At 47.9% G+C, this 20,000-nt stretch overlaps 9 protein-coding genes across 9 annotated transcripts in view; 4 read left to right on the top strand and 5 right to left on the bottom strand.

Annotated features, from left to right (window-relative positions):
* CNE04010 (hypothetical protein) overlaps positions 1–527 on the bottom strand; it is a 1,450-nt gene extending 923 nt beyond the window's left edge. Inside the window, exons 1-2 of the mRNA XM_571031.2 lie at positions 187–527; positions 1–134 (exon numbers count right to left, since the gene is read on the bottom strand). The exon at positions 1–134 is cut by the window's left edge and continues 34 nt beyond it. Of these exons, the coding sequence (XP_571031.1) occupies positions 1–134; positions 187–443 (391 nt within the window). The 5' untranslated portion in view covers positions 444–527. The remainder of the gene's footprint in view (positions 135–186) is intronic.
* Positions 528–739: 212 nt separating this feature from the next.
* On the bottom strand, positions 740–1,622 carry CNE04000 (hypothetical protein). The gene is made up of 4 exons (XM_024657276.1): positions 1,531–1,622; positions 1,307–1,449; positions 1,054–1,167; positions 740–973 (listed from the first exon to the last, which is right to left on the bottom strand). Exons 1-4 carry the CDS (start codon positions 1,579–1,581, stop codon positions 901–903), a joined length of 381 nt encoding a protein of 126 aa, XP_024512927.1. The 5' UTR covers positions 1,582–1,622; the 3' UTR covers positions 740–900.
* Positions 1,623–1,812: 190 nt separating this feature from the next.
* Positions 1,813–5,409, bottom strand: CNE03990 (protein-nucleus import-related protein, putative). Its single transcript, XM_571027.1, has 19 exons — positions 5,245–5,409; positions 5,181–5,194; positions 5,037–5,126; positions 4,726–4,987; positions 4,582–4,664; positions 4,419–4,533; positions 4,238–4,362; positions 4,105–4,186; positions 3,992–4,050; positions 3,844–3,943; positions 3,403–3,791; positions 3,137–3,349; positions 2,951–3,087; positions 2,862–2,900; positions 2,690–2,807; positions 2,555–2,635; positions 2,346–2,496; positions 2,011–2,268; positions 1,813–1,960 (listed from the first exon to the last, which is right to left on the bottom strand). Exons 1-19 carry the CDS (start codon positions 5,350–5,352, stop codon positions 1,931–1,933), a joined length of 2,454 nt encoding a protein of 817 aa, XP_571027.1. The 5' UTR covers positions 5,353–5,409; the 3' UTR covers positions 1,813–1,930.
* Positions 5,410–5,590: 181 nt separating this feature from the next.
* Positions 5,591–10,800, top strand: CNE03980 (DNA replication helicase dna2, putative). Its single transcript, XM_024657275.1, has 13 exons — positions 5,591–6,488; positions 6,535–6,711; positions 6,766–6,850; positions 6,904–7,337; positions 7,401–7,677; positions 7,736–8,073; positions 8,127–8,323; positions 8,382–9,129; positions 9,186–9,307; positions 9,357–9,891; positions 9,956–10,153; positions 10,207–10,524; positions 10,576–10,800. The coding sequence occupies exons 1-13, from the start codon at positions 5,682–5,684 to the stop codon at positions 10,585–10,587; spliced, it is 4,248 nt and encodes a 1,415-aa protein (XP_024512925.1). The 5' UTR covers positions 5,591–5,681; the 3' UTR covers positions 10,588–10,800.
* A 337-nt stretch (positions 10,801–11,137) lies between these two features.
* On the top strand, positions 11,138–14,065 carry CNE03970 (conserved hypothetical protein). Its single transcript, XM_571195.2, has 12 exons — positions 11,138–11,703; positions 11,756–11,867; positions 11,927–12,010; positions 12,071–12,082; positions 12,133–12,229; positions 12,283–12,351; positions 12,408–12,503; positions 12,559–12,678; positions 12,732–12,946; positions 13,012–13,203; positions 13,265–13,542; positions 13,603–14,065. Exons 1-12 carry the CDS (start codon positions 11,511–11,513, stop codon positions 13,671–13,673), a joined length of 1,539 nt encoding a protein of 512 aa, XP_571195.1. The 5' UTR covers positions 11,138–11,510; the 3' UTR covers positions 13,674–14,065.
* Positions 14,066–14,225: 160 nt separating this feature from the next.
* Positions 14,226–15,259, top strand: CNE03960 (conserved hypothetical protein). Its single transcript, XM_571023.2, has 4 exons — positions 14,226–14,320; positions 14,445–14,539; positions 14,833–14,978; positions 15,080–15,259. Exons 1-4 carry the CDS (start codon positions 14,250–14,252, stop codon positions 15,200–15,202), a joined length of 435 nt encoding a protein of 144 aa, XP_571023.1. The 5' UTR covers positions 14,226–14,249; the 3' UTR covers positions 15,203–15,259.
* Positions 15,233–17,726, bottom strand: CNE03950 (expressed protein). The gene is made up of 6 exons (XM_024657274.1): positions 17,364–17,726; positions 17,017–17,304; positions 16,358–16,964; positions 15,927–16,277; positions 15,726–15,870; positions 15,233–15,656 (listed from the first exon to the last, which is right to left on the bottom strand). The coding sequence occupies exons 1-4, from the start codon at positions 17,597–17,599 to the stop codon at positions 15,930–15,932; spliced, it is 1,479 nt and encodes a 492-aa protein (XP_024512980.1). The 5' UTR covers positions 17,600–17,726; the 3' UTR covers positions 15,233–15,656; positions 15,726–15,870; positions 15,927–15,929.
* A 518-nt stretch (positions 17,727–18,244) lies between these two features.
* CNE03930 (expressed protein) overlaps positions 18,245–20,000 on the top strand; it is a 3,866-nt gene continuing 2,110 nt past the window's right edge. Inside the window, exons 1-3 of the mRNA XM_024658541.1 lie at positions 18,245–19,553; positions 19,611–19,898; positions 19,963–20,000. The exon at positions 19,963–20,000 is cut by the window's right edge and continues 641 nt beyond it. Of these exons, the coding sequence (XP_024514388.1) occupies positions 19,339–19,553; positions 19,611–19,898; positions 19,963–20,000 (541 nt within the window). The 5' untranslated portion in view covers positions 18,245–19,338. The remainder of the gene's footprint in view (positions 19,554–19,610; positions 19,899–19,962) is intronic.
* Positions 19,168–20,000, bottom strand: part of CNE03940 (expressed protein) — a 2,636-nt gene continuing 1,803 nt past the window's right edge. Inside the window, exon 1 of the mRNA XM_024657273.1 lies at positions 19,168–20,000. This exon is cut by the window's right edge and continues 1,803 nt beyond it. The gene's annotated coding sequence lies outside the window, so the exon portion shown is untranslated.

Below are 20,000 nucleotides of genomic sequence, written 5' to 3'. Positions count from 1 at the left end.
CACCTCTGGTTGTCTCATCTGTGGAAGAATTAGGCTCGAGGTCGGACTTGAGAGAAAGTTCGTGTGCTCTAGATTGTCTTGATGCAAGGGCCTTTTTAGAATCGATCATTGCTCTCCTGAAATCTGACTTCAACCTTCCCATTGAATCAGCTATCGATCACATCAATCAGAAACAAAATGACCCACCGGATATACTCTCTCTCTATTCCTTCCACTTCCTGTGCCTCGGTCTGCTGAGGAGCATAAAGAGACAGCTCTTTGGCAATACCGAGTTGATGTCTTATTGATTCGAGGTCTGTCCGGAGTTCATCAACAAGTTCGCTGTGCATGTCTGACGGGCCGGAAAAGGTGGAAAGACGGGGGAGTTGATAGGATTGAATGTCGGCTAGACGGCGGTGGAGTGGTGGGAGGAGATCCGAGAGGGAGGTCTGTGGCGCCTGCATGGTTAGAAGTCTTAGGGTTTGGATATTATATACTTGGTCAAGAGAAAAATAGCGAGCAACGAGTGAAGAGACAGTCAAAAAGAGAACACTCCCGACTGTCGTCGTGACGAACGCGCTCGCCGGACTGTGACTTGAAAAGTGGAGGACACAACATTGCCCATCCACAAGACGCCAAAATTCCCAGACCTCTGCATCGCGTACTCGAAACAGCTGCTTTAATCGAAAACAGACGGCATCAAGAAAATAAATTCAAATGTATGGACTCAATAATGGTATCACATGCAGGGTTATACAAAAAGCTATATCTTTGACTTTTCCTCTTCTCTCCATCTCCTCTCCATTGACCGGCTGCCACCGGACGACAAATTCTCCTCTTCTTCAGGTCTTCCCGCAAGCCACATCGCCAATATCCTGGGCCACTCGCACAACTAACAATGCTCTTCAACATGACAAAAATTTAGTACTGAGACTCGGGGGCTCCGATCTCCTGGAAGTCAATCGAGGGATGTCTGGGGGCAGCGAGCTCCTTCCTATAAGTCAAAATACTTTCATCAGCAAAAATCATCCGCATGGACTCCTAATTTACAGCAATAGATGAATAGAAACGTACGCCTTGTCTGCTCGCTTGAGTACAGTCCATTTGATGACTGAAGGGTCGCTTCGGAGAGTCTCGTGTATCCTCTTCAAAACGATGGGAGAAGTGTCAAAAGTCATGGTAAAGTGGCTACACGATCTCAACGTCAGCTACATTCCAGTTTACTTCAATTTTTCTCGTCCGCCACGATTCAATCTTCATCCGGGATATCCATCCGCTCAACTGGGCGAACCCGTAACAGCTCGGAAAATGCGCGAAAAACACTCACTCTCCCGTGGAGTAGTATTGTCTCATCCTCCGTATCCTCTGGGGTAAAGTCATGTTGATGCCCAGATTTTTCAAATCCCTAACAACACCTCCAGTCTGGTGAACCTGCGTGGAAACAATGTTGACGATGCCTCGGAGGTTAACCTGTAGGGGAGAGAAAATAATGGGAAGGTGAATGTCAGCATGAAAAGTTCGAGGAGGTAATGAGAATATATCTGCACGTACAGAAGAGACCGGATTGTGGACGGCGATGCAGAAGAGTTCGTAGAGGGGCATTTTGATGGAGTTACGTGAAGTGCTGAATATGTATAGGGACGAATCGAAAACGCTCATGTCGAGGCGACGAAAGAAAGTGTGGAATTTGTACTTTACGTAATAATTTTCATCTTCTTTTTGTTTGTGTGGGAGTATGATCTATGATGCATGCGTGGGCTGACTGCATGATGCCGTCAATATCTAGGGGCCCTGCTAACGGAAGTGTAAAATGTCCAGACATATATGACCTTCTAAAATGACAGAAACTTATGCATCCCGTGAGGACAACTGGAAAAATGAAATTGACATCTAACAAAGTCACACTACTCGTACTATTATAACTCGCTTTTGCTTTCGCTCCATCGTCTAGTTAAGTTCTAGCATACCCAGCATTCTCTTGCTGGAAGACATCAGTATCCTTCTATCATCTAGATTAATCATTAAACTCACTATCCTTCTCTGTCGGCCGAGCCATCCATTGGGCATTGGCTTTGCCTGACTCCTCTTCGCGCCATTCATAGCCACATGCAAATGCCCCCCCACCATCTTCTGGCCCAGATCATGCCATGCAGTAAGCATAAGTTGCTGTTCAAGATCGTATTGCTTCTTCAGAGCGGTCTTGGATTCTTTAAGTTTAGCGACTTCTGCCTGGAGGGAGGTGATCTGCTTTTCGTAGGCGATTTGAGCTTGTTCGAAGGGAGAATGGTCCTAATAGAGCCGAAACGCGTCAGTGTACTCAAAACATCAGTGTACTCAAAACATATGGGCACGGTTAAGTGACTCACATATGTACCACCTGACTTTGATAAGACATCAAGCTTATCTTGTAACGCTTTGACCTCTGCTGAAAGCTCTGTATTACGTCCGTATAAACCGAGGAGTTTTTGTTGTGTCTCCGCTGGTACGCCGCTTGCAGACATAGAAGCTTTGAGTTCGCTAGCAATGAAGAGTATTAGCACTGAAAGCGCCTAAATTCTTTGTATGGACAGCGTACCTGAACTCTTTCTCTTTCTCAAAGGCTCTCTCTCGCTGGTCGATGCTGGCGGTTTGAAGGTTGACCTTGTCCTTCAAAAGACTAGACGATAACCGATTATCAGTAAGAAAGCTCCAGCGATTCCAAATCACCCACGTCTTGATCTCTTCAAGGTTCTGTCGATCTTTCTCTCTTAAAGCCTCAATTTGCTCTTTCAGCACTATGACTTCCTTCCCAAGGTCGGACGCATCCTTTTCTACGCTTTTTCTCAAAGCTAAAAGATGAAGTATAAGCAAGAATGATATGTTAAATCAGGACTGGCACTTACAAGCAAGAATATCACGTTTATCTTTGCCGACAAGGCTCACTGAACGGAAATAAGGTTAGATATGTTATTACGAACGTTGAGGGACATACAGTCAACCTTGGCCGCAGTCAAAGCTTTCTCGGCTTCTCCTTTGGCGACCTCTAGTTCCTGCCTTTCCCTCAGAAGCGCGTCTCTTTCTTCAAGAACCTCATCCAATCTCTGCCTGAGAGCCGCTGAGGTTTGCGAGCTACTCCATTATCAGCTTTTCCCAGTTAGTACACTTGACAGAAGCCTACTTATCACCGCCTCGACCCTCCCTAATCGCTTCCAACGTGGCTGATAATCTGAGGCCTTCCTTGTGCGCCTTGAGATAATCAGCCTGGTATCTTTCCTTGGATTTGTTGGCATCAGCAAGGAGAGTTTCAAGAGTAATGAGGCGATGAGATACTGGAGCCGATGATTGGAGGTCGGACAGTTCACGTTGAAGTGATTTGATTTTTAAACGAAGACTGTAGACTGTTCAGTCACGGGACTCGGTTCCAAGAAGGAGGAGTACGCTTACTCTGTCTTGGTTTCTCGGTCTCCATTATCAGGAAGCTCGCCTAGTTCATCACCCAGCGACATATCTCCTGGCGCATTTCTCTTTAACCCTTCGCCATTCGAAGATATAACACCGGTCAATTCAATTTCTCTTAACTTCTCTTGGCTAAGTTGCAACTCCTCTTGATGCTGCTCGTACGTTGATTGAAGCGATTCGAGCTGGTGTTGGGTTACTTCAAGTTGATGGTTCAGCTCAGTGATTTCGGTGGCCTGGTCGGCTGTCTGTTTCTCGAAAGATTCGATTTGGGATTTATAGTTATCAAAAAGGCTTTTGAACGCTACGGCTTTCTTGAGGTCTGCCTCAAGGGAGGAGTTGGTGTTGACAAGAGAAGCGTTTTCTTCTTCCAAGTTCTTGAGATGACAGTTGAGCTCAGAGCTTCGGAAGGCTTGAGGATACACTCACGCGTAATTCCCTTCGAAGGTTGGCGCTCTCCTCGAGCTTCTTTCGGTACTTTTCGATCACATTTTCGCTTTTCCGTAATCTATCTGCAGTATGTCGGTATCTGAGTATATAGATCAGATGCAATCTTAGGGCCCAAAAAAAAGCTTACTCATCCAATTGATCTTTCAACTTGCCAGCTTCAGCAGCTTCGGCTTTGTACTGTTCAATCTACTATGTGTCAGGATTGTACAATCTACAGCGTGATGATCCGTGTAAACGCACCTGCTTCGTCAACTCGGAAACACTCGTGGTTTGCTTTTCGAGGTCTTCCTCTGCTTTAGCCAGACTTTCCTCGGCTTTCAGCCTAGACGGACATCAGTCAGTCGCTATCCTTGAAAATCACAACCAAACGCACAGATCGACTTTTAACCTTTCAATTTCGTTTGCTCCTGCCGCTTGATTGCCCCTCAAACCTGCGCCTGGAGTTTCACCACGCGATAATCTCTCTAGCGCATCTTCATGCTCTTCTTTCGTTTCTTTCTGTTGGGACAGTCCATCAACGACAAATAACTTGGTTTGCATACTTTGAGACGTACAAGTTTGGATGTCAGGTCGGCAACCTGTTCCATCATCCGCTCGCATCTTGTTCGAAGATCATCATTCTCTTGCAGGAGTTTGTCCCGTTCTTCTCGAAGGCTTGACGGTGGTGGCCTGCGACAGACGTTTAGCGACAGTTCATTGACGAAATAATGGACGCACGAGTAGGAAAGATCAGGTGATGGTCTCAAGGATGATGATCCACTTTCTTGTCTTTGATGTTCAGCTGGCAGAGTTGCCGTGACCTATCATGGATCAGTGAGTCAGATTTTTGCCTCAATTAGCATGAAATAAACAGCTACATACTGCCTCAATACTTTTCATCAACTCTGCCATATGCTCTTCTTTTAACTTCTGGATACGCATGATAACCTTCTCATTCCCTGGTGCCCATACACTTGCAGCCAGGCAGAATCTGCAAATCTGTAGGAGACCTTGCACTCCTTCTCTCATAGTCGGTGTCTTGGCAATAGTGGAGAATGGTGGATCAGAAAGGCTGGATAGTGAGAGAGATGAAGGGTGAGGTGCTGGCAAAGGGAAGGAAAGGAGAAGTCGGTAAAGTCGTTTCCTAGCAAGGACATCAATAATGATGGCAGCTGATGCAGCTGCTGACGTACAAGGAATTCATTCGAAGAACCCAGTTCTCCGAAGAAGAGGCTTGGGAGGTTACTCCTCTGGCAGGTACATCCTTGAAATGTGTCGAGTCGCTGGTTTTCCAAGTTTAGTCAGCAGATGTACACACTGTTCACTTATAGACCTACACGGCACTCATAGCCTTGGCGGACGAGTCAGCATCTAGCTATTCAAGACCCAGAATATACATACCTCCATCAAGGCCTTTCCGTCTGCGAGCTGTGCAAAGTCTGTGATGGGTTTTGAGAGTTTGAATGAGTTGACATACGCCACCAAGGCGTCCTTCTCCTGCCTTGACATTGCGGGTCGGCGAGCGCTGTCTGGTTGGAAGGAAGGAGAATGGCAAGGTGATCTCACAGGCAAAGCCGATTATTTGGGCGATTTGCGACTTCGCTGTCTCGCTAGGTACTGCTCGAGCCCGTACGAGGAACAAACACCAAGGGTGGAGGTGATTATTACGTAATATTTTCAAACGTTATGCAACCAGCGACGCGTCTAATTTGTGGTAAACGCGACATTACTCAACTGCATTCCCATCTTGTTCTTCTTCTTACTGTTCGCCGGCCTCTTGACATCTTGAATCAGCAGCATCTTGAATCGGCCATTTTTGTGCCTTGGATAGGCTCATAATGCCTCTTTTCCACAGTGGGGGAGTGAAACCTTCCGCAAAGAACCCTGCACCTTCGAATACTCCCCGACACAAGACGCGTCCGAATGATGAGAATCAGCGCGTCCCTAACGAGCCCCGCAAGCAGTCATGCCCGAAAGAAACTCTTTTACAAGAAAAAAAGCAACATGATGTTCCGAAAACGCCCAAGAAGGCTCGGAATGAGTCGAAGAGCGATGAACAATCGATGATGGATGACTTGCTCGCAGGTCTTGACGCGTCAGTTTTCGAGTGGGGCCGGACCCCATCGCAAGGTTCTCAGTCAAGATCAACGCGACCTCCACAACATTCTCCTCTCAAAGAAAAAAAGCGGAGATCCCCAAACATATCTCTTGATGATCAGATGCCTCCGGCGAAGAAAGCGAAACCCTTATCACCGAAGAAAGTGGTGGCGCTTGGTAATCCTGACTTAAAACCCTCCAGGGTTATCCCAAAGAGTCCTACCAAACCCATGACGGGGAAAGAGAGGAATATCACCTCAGCGTTTAGATCGACGACGGTCAAGCAAGAGAGAATTGGTTCTCCGGCCAACGTTGAGCGAATGATTCCTTTGGTAGACGTCAAGCGCGAGTCATCACCTCTCGAAGCCAAGTCCGATGAAATCGTCGAAGCAGATGTAAAACCCGTTGTGGAACCCACGGAGGCATTGGATGGTATGAAGAAAGAGTCGCCTGATATAGATGACGATGATATGTTTGAATTTGACTTCAACATTGAAGATCTTGGCGTGACGGAAGAAGATTTATTGGCAACAGTCCCTCCACCTAAAGTAAGCTCTTCCTGTTGTATCTTAGAAGATTGTCTAATACTCTCAGATAAAATACCCAGTCCTCCACCCCTCTGTGCCTCCTGCTCCCCAAGGGTATGCTCCTACGCCATGGGCCAGATGCATTGTTGAAGCTGTATTTGGCGGTTTGTTATTCGAAGACGGTGTTATCCCTTCGACGAGTGAGCTTGACATAATGAGTGTTGTTGAAGTCTCTTTTGCCAAAGTGAGTGCTATCGCTTGACCTCTTAGACCACAAGATTCTGACACACTCCGTAAGACTCTCGTAGTCACTCTAACGGACGGAGGTGCTCGTGGAGTAGTACACCTCAAAGATCGGTGGGCCGATACTGAAGTAAGGAAAGGTTCGTCAACTTAATGCCGGTCGACCGGCGAGTTGTTAATGTATCTCGCACAGGCGACATCATCAACATCGTCTCTCCCTTACTAGCAACTCAAACCACCAAGCCAATCTCGGTAACCTTCAAAGACCCGTCTACCTTTTTAATACATCATCCCGACCTTATGATCACCATGACCTCTATTGCCAACGCCATGCCTTGTCCCCGTAAACCTGTCATCCAATCACTTATCCGAACGCCAGGTCCACCTACGAAACCTCTCCTCTATGGCACACTTTTGCATTCTTTGCTTCAGGGCGCATTGTTGCAACAAGATTTTGGCGCCGACGGCACTTTCAGAAGACTAGATGCTGAATTGAAGAAGGATGAGATAAAGCTAGAGATATGGAGTACAGATATGGGGATCCTAGATGTGAGGGAAGAAGTTGGAGTGAAGGCGGGGAGAGGGTTTGAAGTCTTTGGCGAGCGTTACATCACAAAGGACCCAAAGGCAAGCGGATTACGCTACTTTATCTACTCGTTGTTAAACGCTGACCCGTTAATCGAAATTTAGCCTGAAGGAGAACTTCATTCTAGCGCGGGTGATCAGCCAGCTCTTCTCGCCATCAATGGTCTTCACGAGGTGGAAGAAGACATTTGGTCACCGAAATGGGGTCTGAAAGGCAAAATGGACGCTTCTGTCCAGGCAAAGATCATCCGCGATCCTCTGCATGGTACGCAGGTCGAAGAACACGTTGCTCCATTTGAGATTAAAACAGGCAGATCTGTTGGTGTGATGGCTCATCGAGCGCAAACAATGTTGTATACACTTCTCATGGAAGATCGATATGGTGCGTTATATTCCATAATTTGCTGGCCATGTCCATTGGGCTAACAAAAATTATGCAGGTGTTCCTGTCCCTGCTGGTCTCTTATACTACTCGGCGCTTGACACCATCCTTCGAGTCGAAGCCAAGCAGAATGAGATTCGTGCCCTCATTATGGCTCGTAATGAGCTCGCAATGTACATGTCAAAGCAGCGTAAAATACCCAAGCATTTGCCCGAAGGTGATAGACCAGTAGAGATTTTGAGAGGGGGTGTCGTCAAGAAAGAGATGGTCAAAGAAGAGAAAAGAGAGGAGGAACTGGAAGCAGAAGTTGAAGAGGCATTCTTGCCGCCGACCATCGATAATATGAGGGACTGTAAGATGTGTTACGCTGTCGAGAGTTGTATGCTCTATCGCAAAGTAAGGTGTTCTACCTATTTTTTTCGAGCGCTGGTCTTACATGATTATCATAGGCCATCGACAAGATACCTCAAGACCCCGAAGACCCTATTGCTGAGCTGTACGAGGAGCATACAGGTCATATGACAGAGAAAGACGCTGAATTCTACAAGAAGTGGGACACCCTCGTGACAGTTGAAGAGCAGGACACAGTGAAGTTTAGGTCACAACTTTGGACCATGACTGCCAAGCAAAGAGAGAAAAATGGAAAGTGAGTCTTCTCCTGTATCTTCCTGACGAGGGAGAACAACTCTGATAGAGTTTTACAGATGTTTCAGTGATATGATCATTGAATCATACTCCAACGACCTTGGAAAATCTCTTGCAAAAATCCATCGCCACAGTTACACTTTTATCCGCGCTCCTTCTGCTATCTCTGAAAATACTACTTCTCTTCTTTCCGGACACATCGCAAAAGGCGATCCTGTCTCCCTTTCTATTGAACCTGATCTTCTTTGTATGTGGCGAGGCTTCGTTACCGATCTTACCCAGACCAGTGTCACTGTCGCCGTAACATATGTCATCAACACTGATGCCCTCCTGAAACGGACAGGACGAGAGCACCGCGTTCTCAGGGCGTCTGACGGGCAGAGTCAGGATAAAGTGGTGTTTCGAATTGACAAGGATGAGATGGCGAGTGGTATGATGCGGATGAGAAACAACCTTGCTCAGCTGTTTTACAAGAACGGGGATGAAGCGCGAAGGCGTCTTATCGTCGACCAGGCAGCACCCGAGTTTGAGCCCTCTTGGCGTCCCGAACCTTCAGAGATCCCTCCATCTCTCAACTCTGATCAGCAAAAGGCCATGGAGAGTGTCCTCACTGCGCGAGACTATTCTCTGATCCTCGGTATGCCCGGTACCGGTAAAAGTACGACTATAGCAGAGACCATCAAAGCGCTTGTAGCGAGAGGGAGGACTGTCTTGCTCACGTCTTATACACACTCTGCGGTGGATGCCATTCTGATGAAGTTGACAGATGCAGAGTTTGGAGTATTACGATTGGGGAATATCGACAAGGTACGAATCTTCTTTTCTCGTGGCAGTCGATGCGTGAATTATTGACATTGTCGCAGGTCCACCCTGATGTGCAGCATTTAACGCTTGAAGCGTATGAAGCCTCGGCAAATATGGATCAGTTGAATGCGAGATTGATGACGCCTCCCGTTGTGGCTGCAACATGTCTTGCTATCGACCAGTGAGTGATCTTTTCGGGTAATGCTTGTCAGAAAACTGATATGCAAAAGTCCATTATTCTTCCGTCGTCGATTTGACTACTGCATCGTCGACGAGGCTTCTCAAATCACGCTTCCCACCTGCATCGGTCCCCTGCGAATGGCAGACAAGTTTGTCCTGGTCGGAGACCATTACCAACTGCCGCCTATCGTCCGTCATGCAGAAGCTCGTCGTGGTGGACTGGACGTTTCCCTCTTTCGGCATCTCTCTGCCGCCCATCCTTCCGCTGTCGTCGATCTTTCTTACCAGTATAGGATGAACGAGGATATTATGGCGTTGTCGAATAAACTCGTATATGAGGGTCGGTTGAAATGCGGGAATGAGCAAGTGGCGCAGAGCGGACTCAAGTTGCGTTCTCGAAAGAGATGTAAGGAGATCTTTGGGGACGCCGGGTGTACGTGCGATCAAGGGAAAGGGTGTTGGATCCAGGACTTGTTGGAAGAAAGCGCAAAGTGTGTTTTTATAGACACGGATGGGGTACCTGCATTAGACTCGCGAGTGGGAGATTTGGTGCAGAATGAGATAGAAGCGAAGCTCGTCCAACAGGTGGGTATCGGCATTATGCTGTATTTTTCTGCGTATGGCTGACTGTCGTCGACCCTCTGTTTAGCTGTCGACTGCCCTCGTAGCTTCGGGCGTACGACAAGAAGATATCGCGATCATCACGCCTTATCGTCAGCAAATCAAGCTTTTATCTTCTTACCTCAAGCCTATTCCGCGAGTCGAGATCTTGACAGCAGACAAGTCTCAAGGTAGAGATAAGGATTGTATTTTGGTTTCCCTGGTCAGATCGAATGAGAGTGGCAATGTGAGTTGCTTTAGGTTTTGATCAAGATCGATTTTTATCTGATTATATGGCAGATTGGTGATCTTCTCAGAGACTGGCGTCGAATCAACGTATCCTTCACTCGAGCCAAAAAGAAGCTTGTCATTTTTGCAAGCGCTAAAACTCTCAATGCTGATCCCCTGTTCAAGGAATTCCTGGAGCTGGTGAGAGAGAAGGGGTTCGAAAAGAAGTTGAAGAAGGGTGACGATAAATTACATTTTGTGCAAGTGCCAAATTCCCAAGTACCGACACAAGACAAAGGGAAAGAGCGAGTGAAAATAGAGAAGAAGGTTGTGGCAGGGGCAGGCAAAAGGGTTTTGAATGGACGAGGACCGTTTGTGAAAGAAGTAATGGTGAGTGAACATGATCGATGATTGTTGCAGAAGCTGACGTGGTCGACATAGAACATGGAATGAAGAAGTTACTAGTCGATGATGTCCTTTTTTCCGAATCTGACCATGTAACAGTAACAACGGCAAATTATAATCTTGTTATAATAATGACATCATGTATCTTGCGTTTTGATATCTGCTGGTGCTCATTGGCTTCCTAGTTCGATCGTTGGTTGAGCCGCAATATGCCCGGAAGATTGAAATGAAGAAGAAGGCTTTTGTTACAGTAAATGTGAGGAACTCCCATTGTTAGTCCCATTTGTAGTACAAACAAGTGATACTCCAACTGTTATTACAAATGGTTCTTTAGCGTGTTTGCTACCGATCCAGGTCAATGGTCATTGCCCGTTAATTTAGCGAAAGGAGGGCCGCGACTACGTGGTGGTAAGTATCGATGGCCAAGTGGCTTTTTATGCCCGTCGCCGCTATGCCTGTCGCAGTTACCGAAATGGATCACGTAATGGGGCGGGTTACGTAAGTTATTTCGGCGGCCATGACCCGGATGACGCGCTGTCTCTTCGGGGATGGATTTTCGTCGAGGAACGAAGGGAGATGGGACGGGCGCCTTGGTCTACCGCTAACATCCATATCCCTCCATACTCTTTCTTCCAACCTCTTTTATCCGCCACCGCTGCTTCTTCCTTCCTCACCGCTGCTTTCATATATAGACCGCCGCAACCCCTCGCCCACCCTCCCCGCAGTTAGCCCCGTACCTTTCGCGGCCCCGGCCCTTACAAATCGCACTCGCACACTCGCCCCATTTCGACATTGCGCCCGCTCTCCGCCGCCACGTCTCTCTATCCACTGTCGCCTAACAGTAAACATCTGGCCCAGTCTGCCTCGCACAGGCCGCCAGTTTATATCAGAACCCATCTTCTTGGCGTTCTTTTTCTTGGCACCACTGTAGCTCCGCAAATCGACATTCACGCGAGTACACCACGGCAAAGATGGGTCTTTTGAGTCAGCGAATGGATTCTCTCTCCATCAGAGGGAAGACTTCCAGACGCAGCTCCGTCGCGTCCCCTGCCGGCACCCCAGCCAGAGACTCGGGCGAGACTCAGATCGACGATGGCGACCCCAACGATACAAGCACTCTCGACCAAGAAGAAGGCAACATCCTGTTGTCCATTATCTCTCAATGTAAGCATTCGCAGCTACATATACAGTGGTTTGCTGACAAGCTGTATGTCAGTGCGACCTGGAATGGACCTGTCCAAGATTGCCCTTCCCACTTTCGTGCTTGAGCCCAGGAGTCTTTTGGAAAGGATCACTGACTTTTTCTCACATCCGGAGTTGATCTTTGGGTGATTTCTTCGTATTCCAACTTTTATACATTTCGATACTGACGCTGTGGGTTTTTCAGGGCCGGCAATGACCCCGATGCAAAACAGAGATACATCCGTGTGATGACATTTTACCTGAGTGGCTGGCACATTAAACCCAAGGGGTGAGTTGGATTCATTCACATTTTTACCCATTTTTTGCTGATGATTGGTGTCTCTGCTAGCGTCAAAAAACCGTTCGTTATGTCCTCCATTGTTACTCTCAGTCTTACTGATCGTCTTGCAGGTACAACCCTGTTCTTGGGGAATTTTTCCGTTGCACCTACGTTTACCCTGATGGATCGGAAGGATTCTACATTGCCGAACAGGTCTCACACCATCCTGTAAGTACATTGTCACCTTAGACACAATTTTGTATCTAACAAAAAGAACGTAGCCTGTATCTGCATTCTTCTACATTAGTCCTAAGAATGGGTTGCTTGTAACCGGAGAGCTTAAGCCAAAAGTTTGTATCTGTTAACCGTCTTTAATAGGAGATGATGCTGACTGGGCGGGTGACAGAGCAAGTTCCTTGGTAACAGTGCCGCTACTATTATGGAGGGTGAAGACCGGATACGGCTGTTGGACCGACCCGAGGATGGGGAGTATTCCATCACTGTAAGCTGTGGTCAATTCAATCAGCTGTAGCTCCACGAGCTAACATTTGTCCTAGATGCCCAACACCTACGCACGAGGTATTCTCTTCGGCAAGATGCTTTTGGAGCTCTGTGACGTGTCTAGCATTGCCAATGCCAAGAATGACTTCCACTGTGATGTCGACTTCAAGGCAAAGGTAAGGACGTCCTCGCCTGATCTACCAGTTTGGCTAATCCGCTGGATTCTTAGGGATGGATATCGGGTGGTTACAACGTAATTTCTGGCAAGGTCGTTGGTCCGGGCAGGTCGGACATTGGGGAGATTAGTGGCCACTGGTCATCTGCTATTGAGTTCAAAGACAAGGACACCAAGGAGAAAAAGGTTCTTTTCGACCCTTCTACTTCACGTGTTGCGCCAAAGAAGGTTTTGCCCGAATCTGAGCAGGAGGAGTATGAGTCTAGGAGGTGTGTTTTCCTTCCCTTTTTTTTCTGCAAGAGAAGGCCTGCGGCTGATTTCCGTCCTTGCTTAGGTTGTGGACTAAGCTCACTGATGCTATCCGAGCTGCCGACATGCACGGTGCAACCGCCGCCAAGTCCGCTGTAGAAGACCGCCAGCGAGAGCTTGCCAAGAAGCGAGAATCCGCAGGCGAACCCGCTCACGAGCAAAGATTTTTCAAGCACGTTGCCGGGGACAAGTGGATGCCCAAGTTGGACGTTGACAAGTGAGCCGACGCGTTCCTGTCCATCTTTTCCAAGTCGATAAGCTAAATGTCACCTTGATAGTTTGCCCAAGGACCGAAATGAGATGGAGGATGTAGTTCGTAAATGGATCTTTGGCGACAAGAATCCCTTGGACTACGAGAGTGTCAAGACGACTCCTCGAGGTTCCCAATCCACGGAGTCTGGAGCTGCCCCTGTCGCCGCGGGTGAAGCTACTCCCGTCGCTGCGGGTGGAGCTGTTGCTGGCGGAGCTGCTGGAGCTGCCGGTGTCGCTGGCGCTGATGTTAGTTCTTCCAACACTAGTGTAGCCGAATCTACAAGAAGTACCTCTACAGAGCCTCGTAAGTTTTATAGGCAAACCAACCCCTTTAGATGTATAAAAACTGACATGAGAATCAAAGCTGCAGTACCCACCGCACCAGGTCCTCCTGTCGGTCAACCAGTTGACCATCCCGTACCTCCTAAAGCCTAAACCCTTCCCTAGAATCTCATCAAACTCCTATCTTTTTTCCCGCACGATACCCAACACGCGCGCAAGTCTTACCTGGTGATGATGCCTGTAGAGTCGGTCCCCGCGAGTAGAAAGCCGAGAAGTAATTTTTTCAAAGAGGGTGGGTTAGTAATGAGGACTATATGAATGACGCGGACGAGCAGAAGGAAGACAGTTATTCAACCCCCAACTGTAGACTATCAACTTTTTAAACCTGCTTCATATCCAGTCTCCTTTTGCAGGTTTTGCCTTTATCTTTTGCTCTTGTTTCTAGTATTTTATTGCTTGGATTCATAAGTGTACGGCTGGGCTCTGACGTCGAGAACGAGTTAACTGTGCTTTAATGATACACATGCATGAGAAAAATCGCCGATTATCCACTCTTCTACTGTTGTAGGAGTAAAAAGTGTCGGGAATCGCCACACTCGGATTGGCTGAAATTTGATCCCGCTCATTCCTTGCTCGAGAAGCGCAAGACCGACGAAAGCCCAATCAAGGCAATTCGCCAATTCGCACAATCTCTTCTCTCTTCAACTATCACCAAAGCACTCCTTCAACATGGTCTCCTTAGCACGAACAATCAGACATTTCAGGCTCGTTGGGTTTAAGGAGTGGTTCAGGCAATTGACGTGAGTTTTCATTTTTGCCTTTGTGCTGCTTGCCAGGAGGAGATTGAACCGGGTGTTTGGCATGTGGGACCTATCTCGCACATATTTCTATTACTTGGCTGGTCAAGCTGACAGATGTGTATAGCTACATTGGTGATGCCAAGTATGGAAGGCTCGTCGGCACTGACCAATTCGGCAACCGATACTTTGAGCAATTGGACCCCAAGGAGGAGCTTCCTGGTGGGTATCATCTGTTTTCGAATTGTGTGATGCTGTGATTGCGGGCGGTTTTGATGGGTTGGCGGTATGGGACGCATTGAGGGAATGCATTGAGGGAATTTCCTTCTTGAGATGTTCGTTAGGGATCTCATTGCGGCGGAGGAGTTGGAGAATTGTCGAGGAATCAGGAGGAAGGCTTGGAGAGAACGCGAGATAAAAATCCCAAAGATCGCCTCCCCCATACTCCCTGCAACTCTGCAGCCCACTGTTCGCCTCCGGGAGCCAAAATTCAATAGCTAACAGACATCTTTCAGGCCGACATCGATGGATTGACTACTCTCAAGACGATTTTAATGCCTCCCAAGTGACTCCCGAGTGGCATTCTTGGATCCATCACATCCGTAAAGATGCCCCTACAGACGATGTCATTATGAAACAATTGTCTCCCCCTTGGAAGGCTGTGAGTTTCTTTTTTTCGTCTTCCTGGGTGCTTGTTGTGGTGGTCAACAGCCGAAGCAGTGTTGTCCAAAAGACAGATCACTGATGGATTATGCTCTTTAGCCTTATACTGAGAACATGACTGGTACCCGTGGGCATTTCAAGACCTACTCTACCACTGCCCCCAAAATCCAAGCTTGGGATCCTGTCGTTAAGCCCCGAGGAGGTGCCCAAACTCAGGCTTAAGTCTGGGTTTAGGAATGAAAACCAATGTAATATCATCTATGCATGTGAATTGGGACCCAATATTGATGACTATGACAACATGACGACGAAAATCCCGGAAAACAATGACAAGATTACTTGATGAATACTGCTATAGTTGATTGGTATTGAGAGTTTGTGTATATTAGATGCTCCCGTCCTGATTAATGGCTTCTCGCTGGGACTGCAAGTCTTTATGACTGGCAGTCCCCGACTGCCGACTCATTTCTTCTTGTCGCTGCCTTTCTTCCAAATCACTCTGTTCAGCCGCAGCCATCCTATTCATTGCCGCTGTACCCAACTCTGCAAAAGATTTGCCACACATGCACCAATTTTTTACATTGGGAGGCGAGGAGATGATGGAATCGATTTCGTTGTCGCGGCATACGCAGGGGTCGTAGGTCGGTAAAAGTAGATTATCGGACAAACAGTGACACTGTCCGTGTACATGTCAATCACGCTTTTGTTTCCAGAGACATGCAAAGGTGAAAGATTATTGACTCACGCTTGGCAGATGGGTAGGTACAGTGACACTCATCATACGAAGTTGACCTGGGCCATCAATCTTTTGCCCTTTTGCAGACTCCCCATGCACCGAATAATAGACCTGGAGGATCATTTGGTGCGATACCCGCAAAGGGCTTATTGTACTTTAGAAATCCATTCTGTCAGCAAAGATATAGGCACATGACCGAAAGTCACCTACCCGCTATGGGTCGACGGCCGAACTTATATCATGATTTGGCATCCTCGCCACAGCCCTTACTTTCCACCCTTGGTCCTCACCCGGAAGCCCACCTTCCCCACCAGCTTCATGTCCTCTCCAAAGGGCTTCATACTCTGATCCGGGGTGATTCCCACCTTTCGGATGCGCAAACCCGATTTGGTAGGCGACGTATTGCTTGGGATCTTCAGGTGAATGCGGCGGCTCGTCAGGCGTACGTGGGGAGGTGATGGTGTATGATTGAGAGAGCAGGAGGCGAACGAGGAAGATTGTGGTGGATACAGAGGGCGCGGGGATGTTAATTGAGAGAAGGATGACGGATGCAATAGAGAACTATTGAACCAGACAGGAGGAAGGAATTTGCACAAGTCAGCGAGAGAATAAAGAACCACGAAGATGGGAAGAAAATGTACCACATCCGCACTGGCAGAGAGCGTCCAGCTACCTAAACCGTCTACAAAACCCTCTTTACGCAAATCCAAGGACGTCACACCTCCAGTGACTGGAGACACTGCATGCACCAGCAATTCTGGGGAAGCGACAAGATCACCCTTCATCCAATCCGCCTTATCGATTTTATTACTCCCATCGCTTCCGGTTTTATCCCACTTAAGACTGCCGTGCGAACTCTCGTCGATGGGAAGATGTGAGTGTCGACGAGTATACAACCCTTGCCCAGGAGACCCGGAATCATCAACATCGTAATCCTCGTCCAAGGAATCATTTGCCATAGCGGCAATGTTGTCTCTGCTTTTGCTTCCAGAGTTTCTTGGTATGGAAATGCCGCGCGATGAAGATCTCCCAGATCGTTCAGCTGCCGTTTTCTCGGAGCGGGCCATGACTCGTTCAAAATCGGCCGCATAGGTATGTTCAAAAGCTGGTGTGATAGCTTTGAAGATGGAGGAGAATGAGGTGTATGGAGTGCCTTGGACGCGGGCAGTTATCATGTAGGGTACACGCCCGAAAGAGTGCCAGTCACTTGTCGCCAAGGTTGCTGGAAGGAGAATTGAAAATTGAAAGCTTTATTGCACATCAGCCGATGCTCCACGACCATTCTCCGAGTTACACGTACGATTGACTTCCCTTTTCAAGCCAAATACCATCTTCATCCCTTCCTGCCAGTACTTCTACACCTCTTTCAAAAATACCGTCATCTTCCCAACCTCTTTTCTTCCCCATATTTAGCCTACATACGCTCTGCACGCCAACCGAGATGGCTTGAACCTTTTTGCGCTCCTTCATGATCACTTCGAGAGCTCCAGAAAGGACGGTATCTTCGTTTGCATGTTCGCATTCGGCTCCACCTGATTCTACAGGGAGCAAGTCCAGCGGCCGAGGAGGGCGGACGAGAAATGTAGCCCTTGCGCATTTGTCAGTGACATTGGCCAAGACAAGAGCGAGAGGTTCAGCCAAATTTACCATGCATGCACATGAATTTTTAGTTCCCCTGTCGAACTTCTAGGCTGAGGGCTCGCACTCCGCAAATTAATGGGAGGTGGTACTCGTGGTCTGTTATCCAAGGCCATTGGATTACGGGCCGGTGAGCGATCTAGGTGTGAATAAGCATAGGCCGGAGGTGGTCGTATTGAGGAGCCGCTTCCCAGCGAAGAAAGTGATATGGGCCGTGAAGAGGCAGGGTCGGATGTGTTGCTCATCTCTGTCACTTCTCCGGAACGTCGAGGAGAGAGTAAAGGGCAGAGAGATGTAGCAATGCATGAGTATAAGGCTGGGAGTAACTGCTAATGGTTTGGGCGCGGCGACTTTTGGAAACGGCCAAAGAAGACTTGCGGGCTCTTATTTCCAGACCAGTCAGCTACTGCCTGCTCCTTAAAATGCTTGTTGACAATGGGCGGCCCCCCCTTACAAAAACATAAGTCCGGCCCTTCTTATTTTTATTTATCTATTTAATTTATGTACCCTCTTGTTACTTCGGTCGAGCTCCGAACGGAAATAACATGCTCCGCCGACTCACTCTCATCGCTCACAAGCACAGATGCTTGAAATTTTCAGCAAGCGGCAAGAAATGTGAAACATCGATGAGCTGCACGAGGATGCCAACAACATGTCAGCTATGTTTGCATGCAATTAACATGAGCTACGGAAAAATCTGGAGAAATCCAGGCGCTGTCGAGGACGATAAATAAAAGGCGGCACTGAACGGTGATTGAATGTGGAATTATCGATAAGCGGAGGACCGAGCTTCATCAACGAAGGACTTCGCGAATCTTCCGCTCCCAGGTTTATAAATCGATTTGCTTAAGCCGTCGAATGGCGTACAAGTTCACTTCCATATCTATATCTTTTATCCGTCCCCACATCTTCGCTTCGGTTCTGTTCAATTTCGTCACCTAATCCATTATGACCATCGCTGCCGCATACCCTATTATGTCCCTATTACCGTGCAGAGCTGCCGAGCGGTCCCCCTCCGCACCTTTCCTGAAGGTCGTCAGGCAAACGCTAAAACTTTAATAAAGCCTCCTTTTGCCGTCCTTGCTGCTCGCCATGCCGTCCTCGGCTTCTTTCAAGTCACCTCGCGACTGTCATTGGGCTTTAACAAAGGAGCTGTTGGGGGGTGGATCATCGCTTTGCACGGTAGTAGCCGGCCACAGCTGCATGCTGATCATCAATTATCACATATCTATAGTGCTACGGCGCATGCTTTGTATTTGTTCTATTGTGACGTGAGCTTCCAGCAACAAGAGTCCTCCGCCGTACTCCCAACTCCCGACCGCCAGAGACCAGACCGAAGATCAACCTATTTGCCGACAATTGCAGATTACAGAGTGGGATTACGGGTTTCAGGTCCGCAGATCAAGACCAAAAAACCACAAAACTTGACAACCGGTTCACAAAAACCACGGCTCGACTGCCACCGTCTCCTTTCTCAGCTTCCTCTTGTTCTTGCTGCTGCACACCCATGACAAAGGCCTACGACCTGTGACATTTTCCTACGACCTGCGACATCTTGTCCATTTGACATTACAAAACTTAATTACCGATATACTTACAGCCGGAGATTTTTGTCTTTCAGTTCCTGATTAATTCCCTCATCGCTCCTTAATCCGACTTCCAGTCCCGAAGATGATGTCTTTCGGTTCAATTCATAATAATTTCCAGGCTGTGTCGCGAGAGCTGCTTTTGGCTTTGAATATTGACTCGACCTTTTCCGTACACATTCGTACTTTTAATAGATGATGACCGGCTATTGCTTCAAAATATTTCTGCATGAACCTGTTATACCACTGTATTTGTACGACTTTAACTCGAATCATATTCAAAGACCGTAAACACGTAGACTCTTCCGTTACAGTCATATAGCAGTGCGCTCCGTCGGAGACAACGGAGTCGTCGTCACTGCTGGCCCGCCTTGTTCCCAAGGACATCTGATTTGGCCATGAGAAGCAACTCATCCTCCTCATCTTCTCGCGAGCGTGGTGTTTCCCCCCGACCACCACCTTCCTATGCTCGTTCCTCCCTAGATCGTTCACCGTCTCTGAACCCTATGGTACTGGACGAGCGGCCAAGGATTCCTCCACCTATCTACTTAAGGAGCTCAAGTCCACAACCGAGGAGTAACGTTGGAACATTAAAGATCCATGTCCCTGCCTGGTCGGTTGCTTTTTTAATGATGAACAACAAGTATTGTGACTGAGTCACCTTGTATAGGGCTACATGTCTAGTAAAACCGCCTCGACCTTTGGACTTGCACCCGTTAGAAGCTGGGTCCTCTGAACATGAGCCGCCAAGTGACGATACAGTTCTCTCGGGGGCCCTCGAGGTAATGATGAAAGAACGGAAAAAAGTCCGTTCCATCTCTGTAGGTGTACAAAGTGTATGCAGGTTACATATGGGTAAAGGAAGAGGTTGGGAGGAAGACGGTATTTTTGAGCGAGGTGTCGAAGTGTTGGGAGAGGAAAACGAAGACGGTATCTGGTTAGAAAAAGGGCGTCAGTCGTGAGTTAAGAGTTCTTCTTGCGCTATCAATACAAAGAGTGACTGAGATTCATAACCTGGACAGGTTCAGCTTCTCAATCCTGCTACCAGCAACACTAGCAA

The sequence above is a fragment of the Cryptococcus neoformans genome, assembly GCF_000091045.1.
Source record: "Cryptococcus neoformans var. neoformans JEC21 chromosome 5 sequence".
NCBI lineage: Eukaryota > Fungi > Basidiomycota > Tremellomycetes > Tremellales > Cryptococcaceae > Cryptococcus > Cryptococcus deneoformans.
Note: the sequence above shows the minus strand (reverse complement) of the source record. Positions and strands in the feature narration are given on the sequence as shown.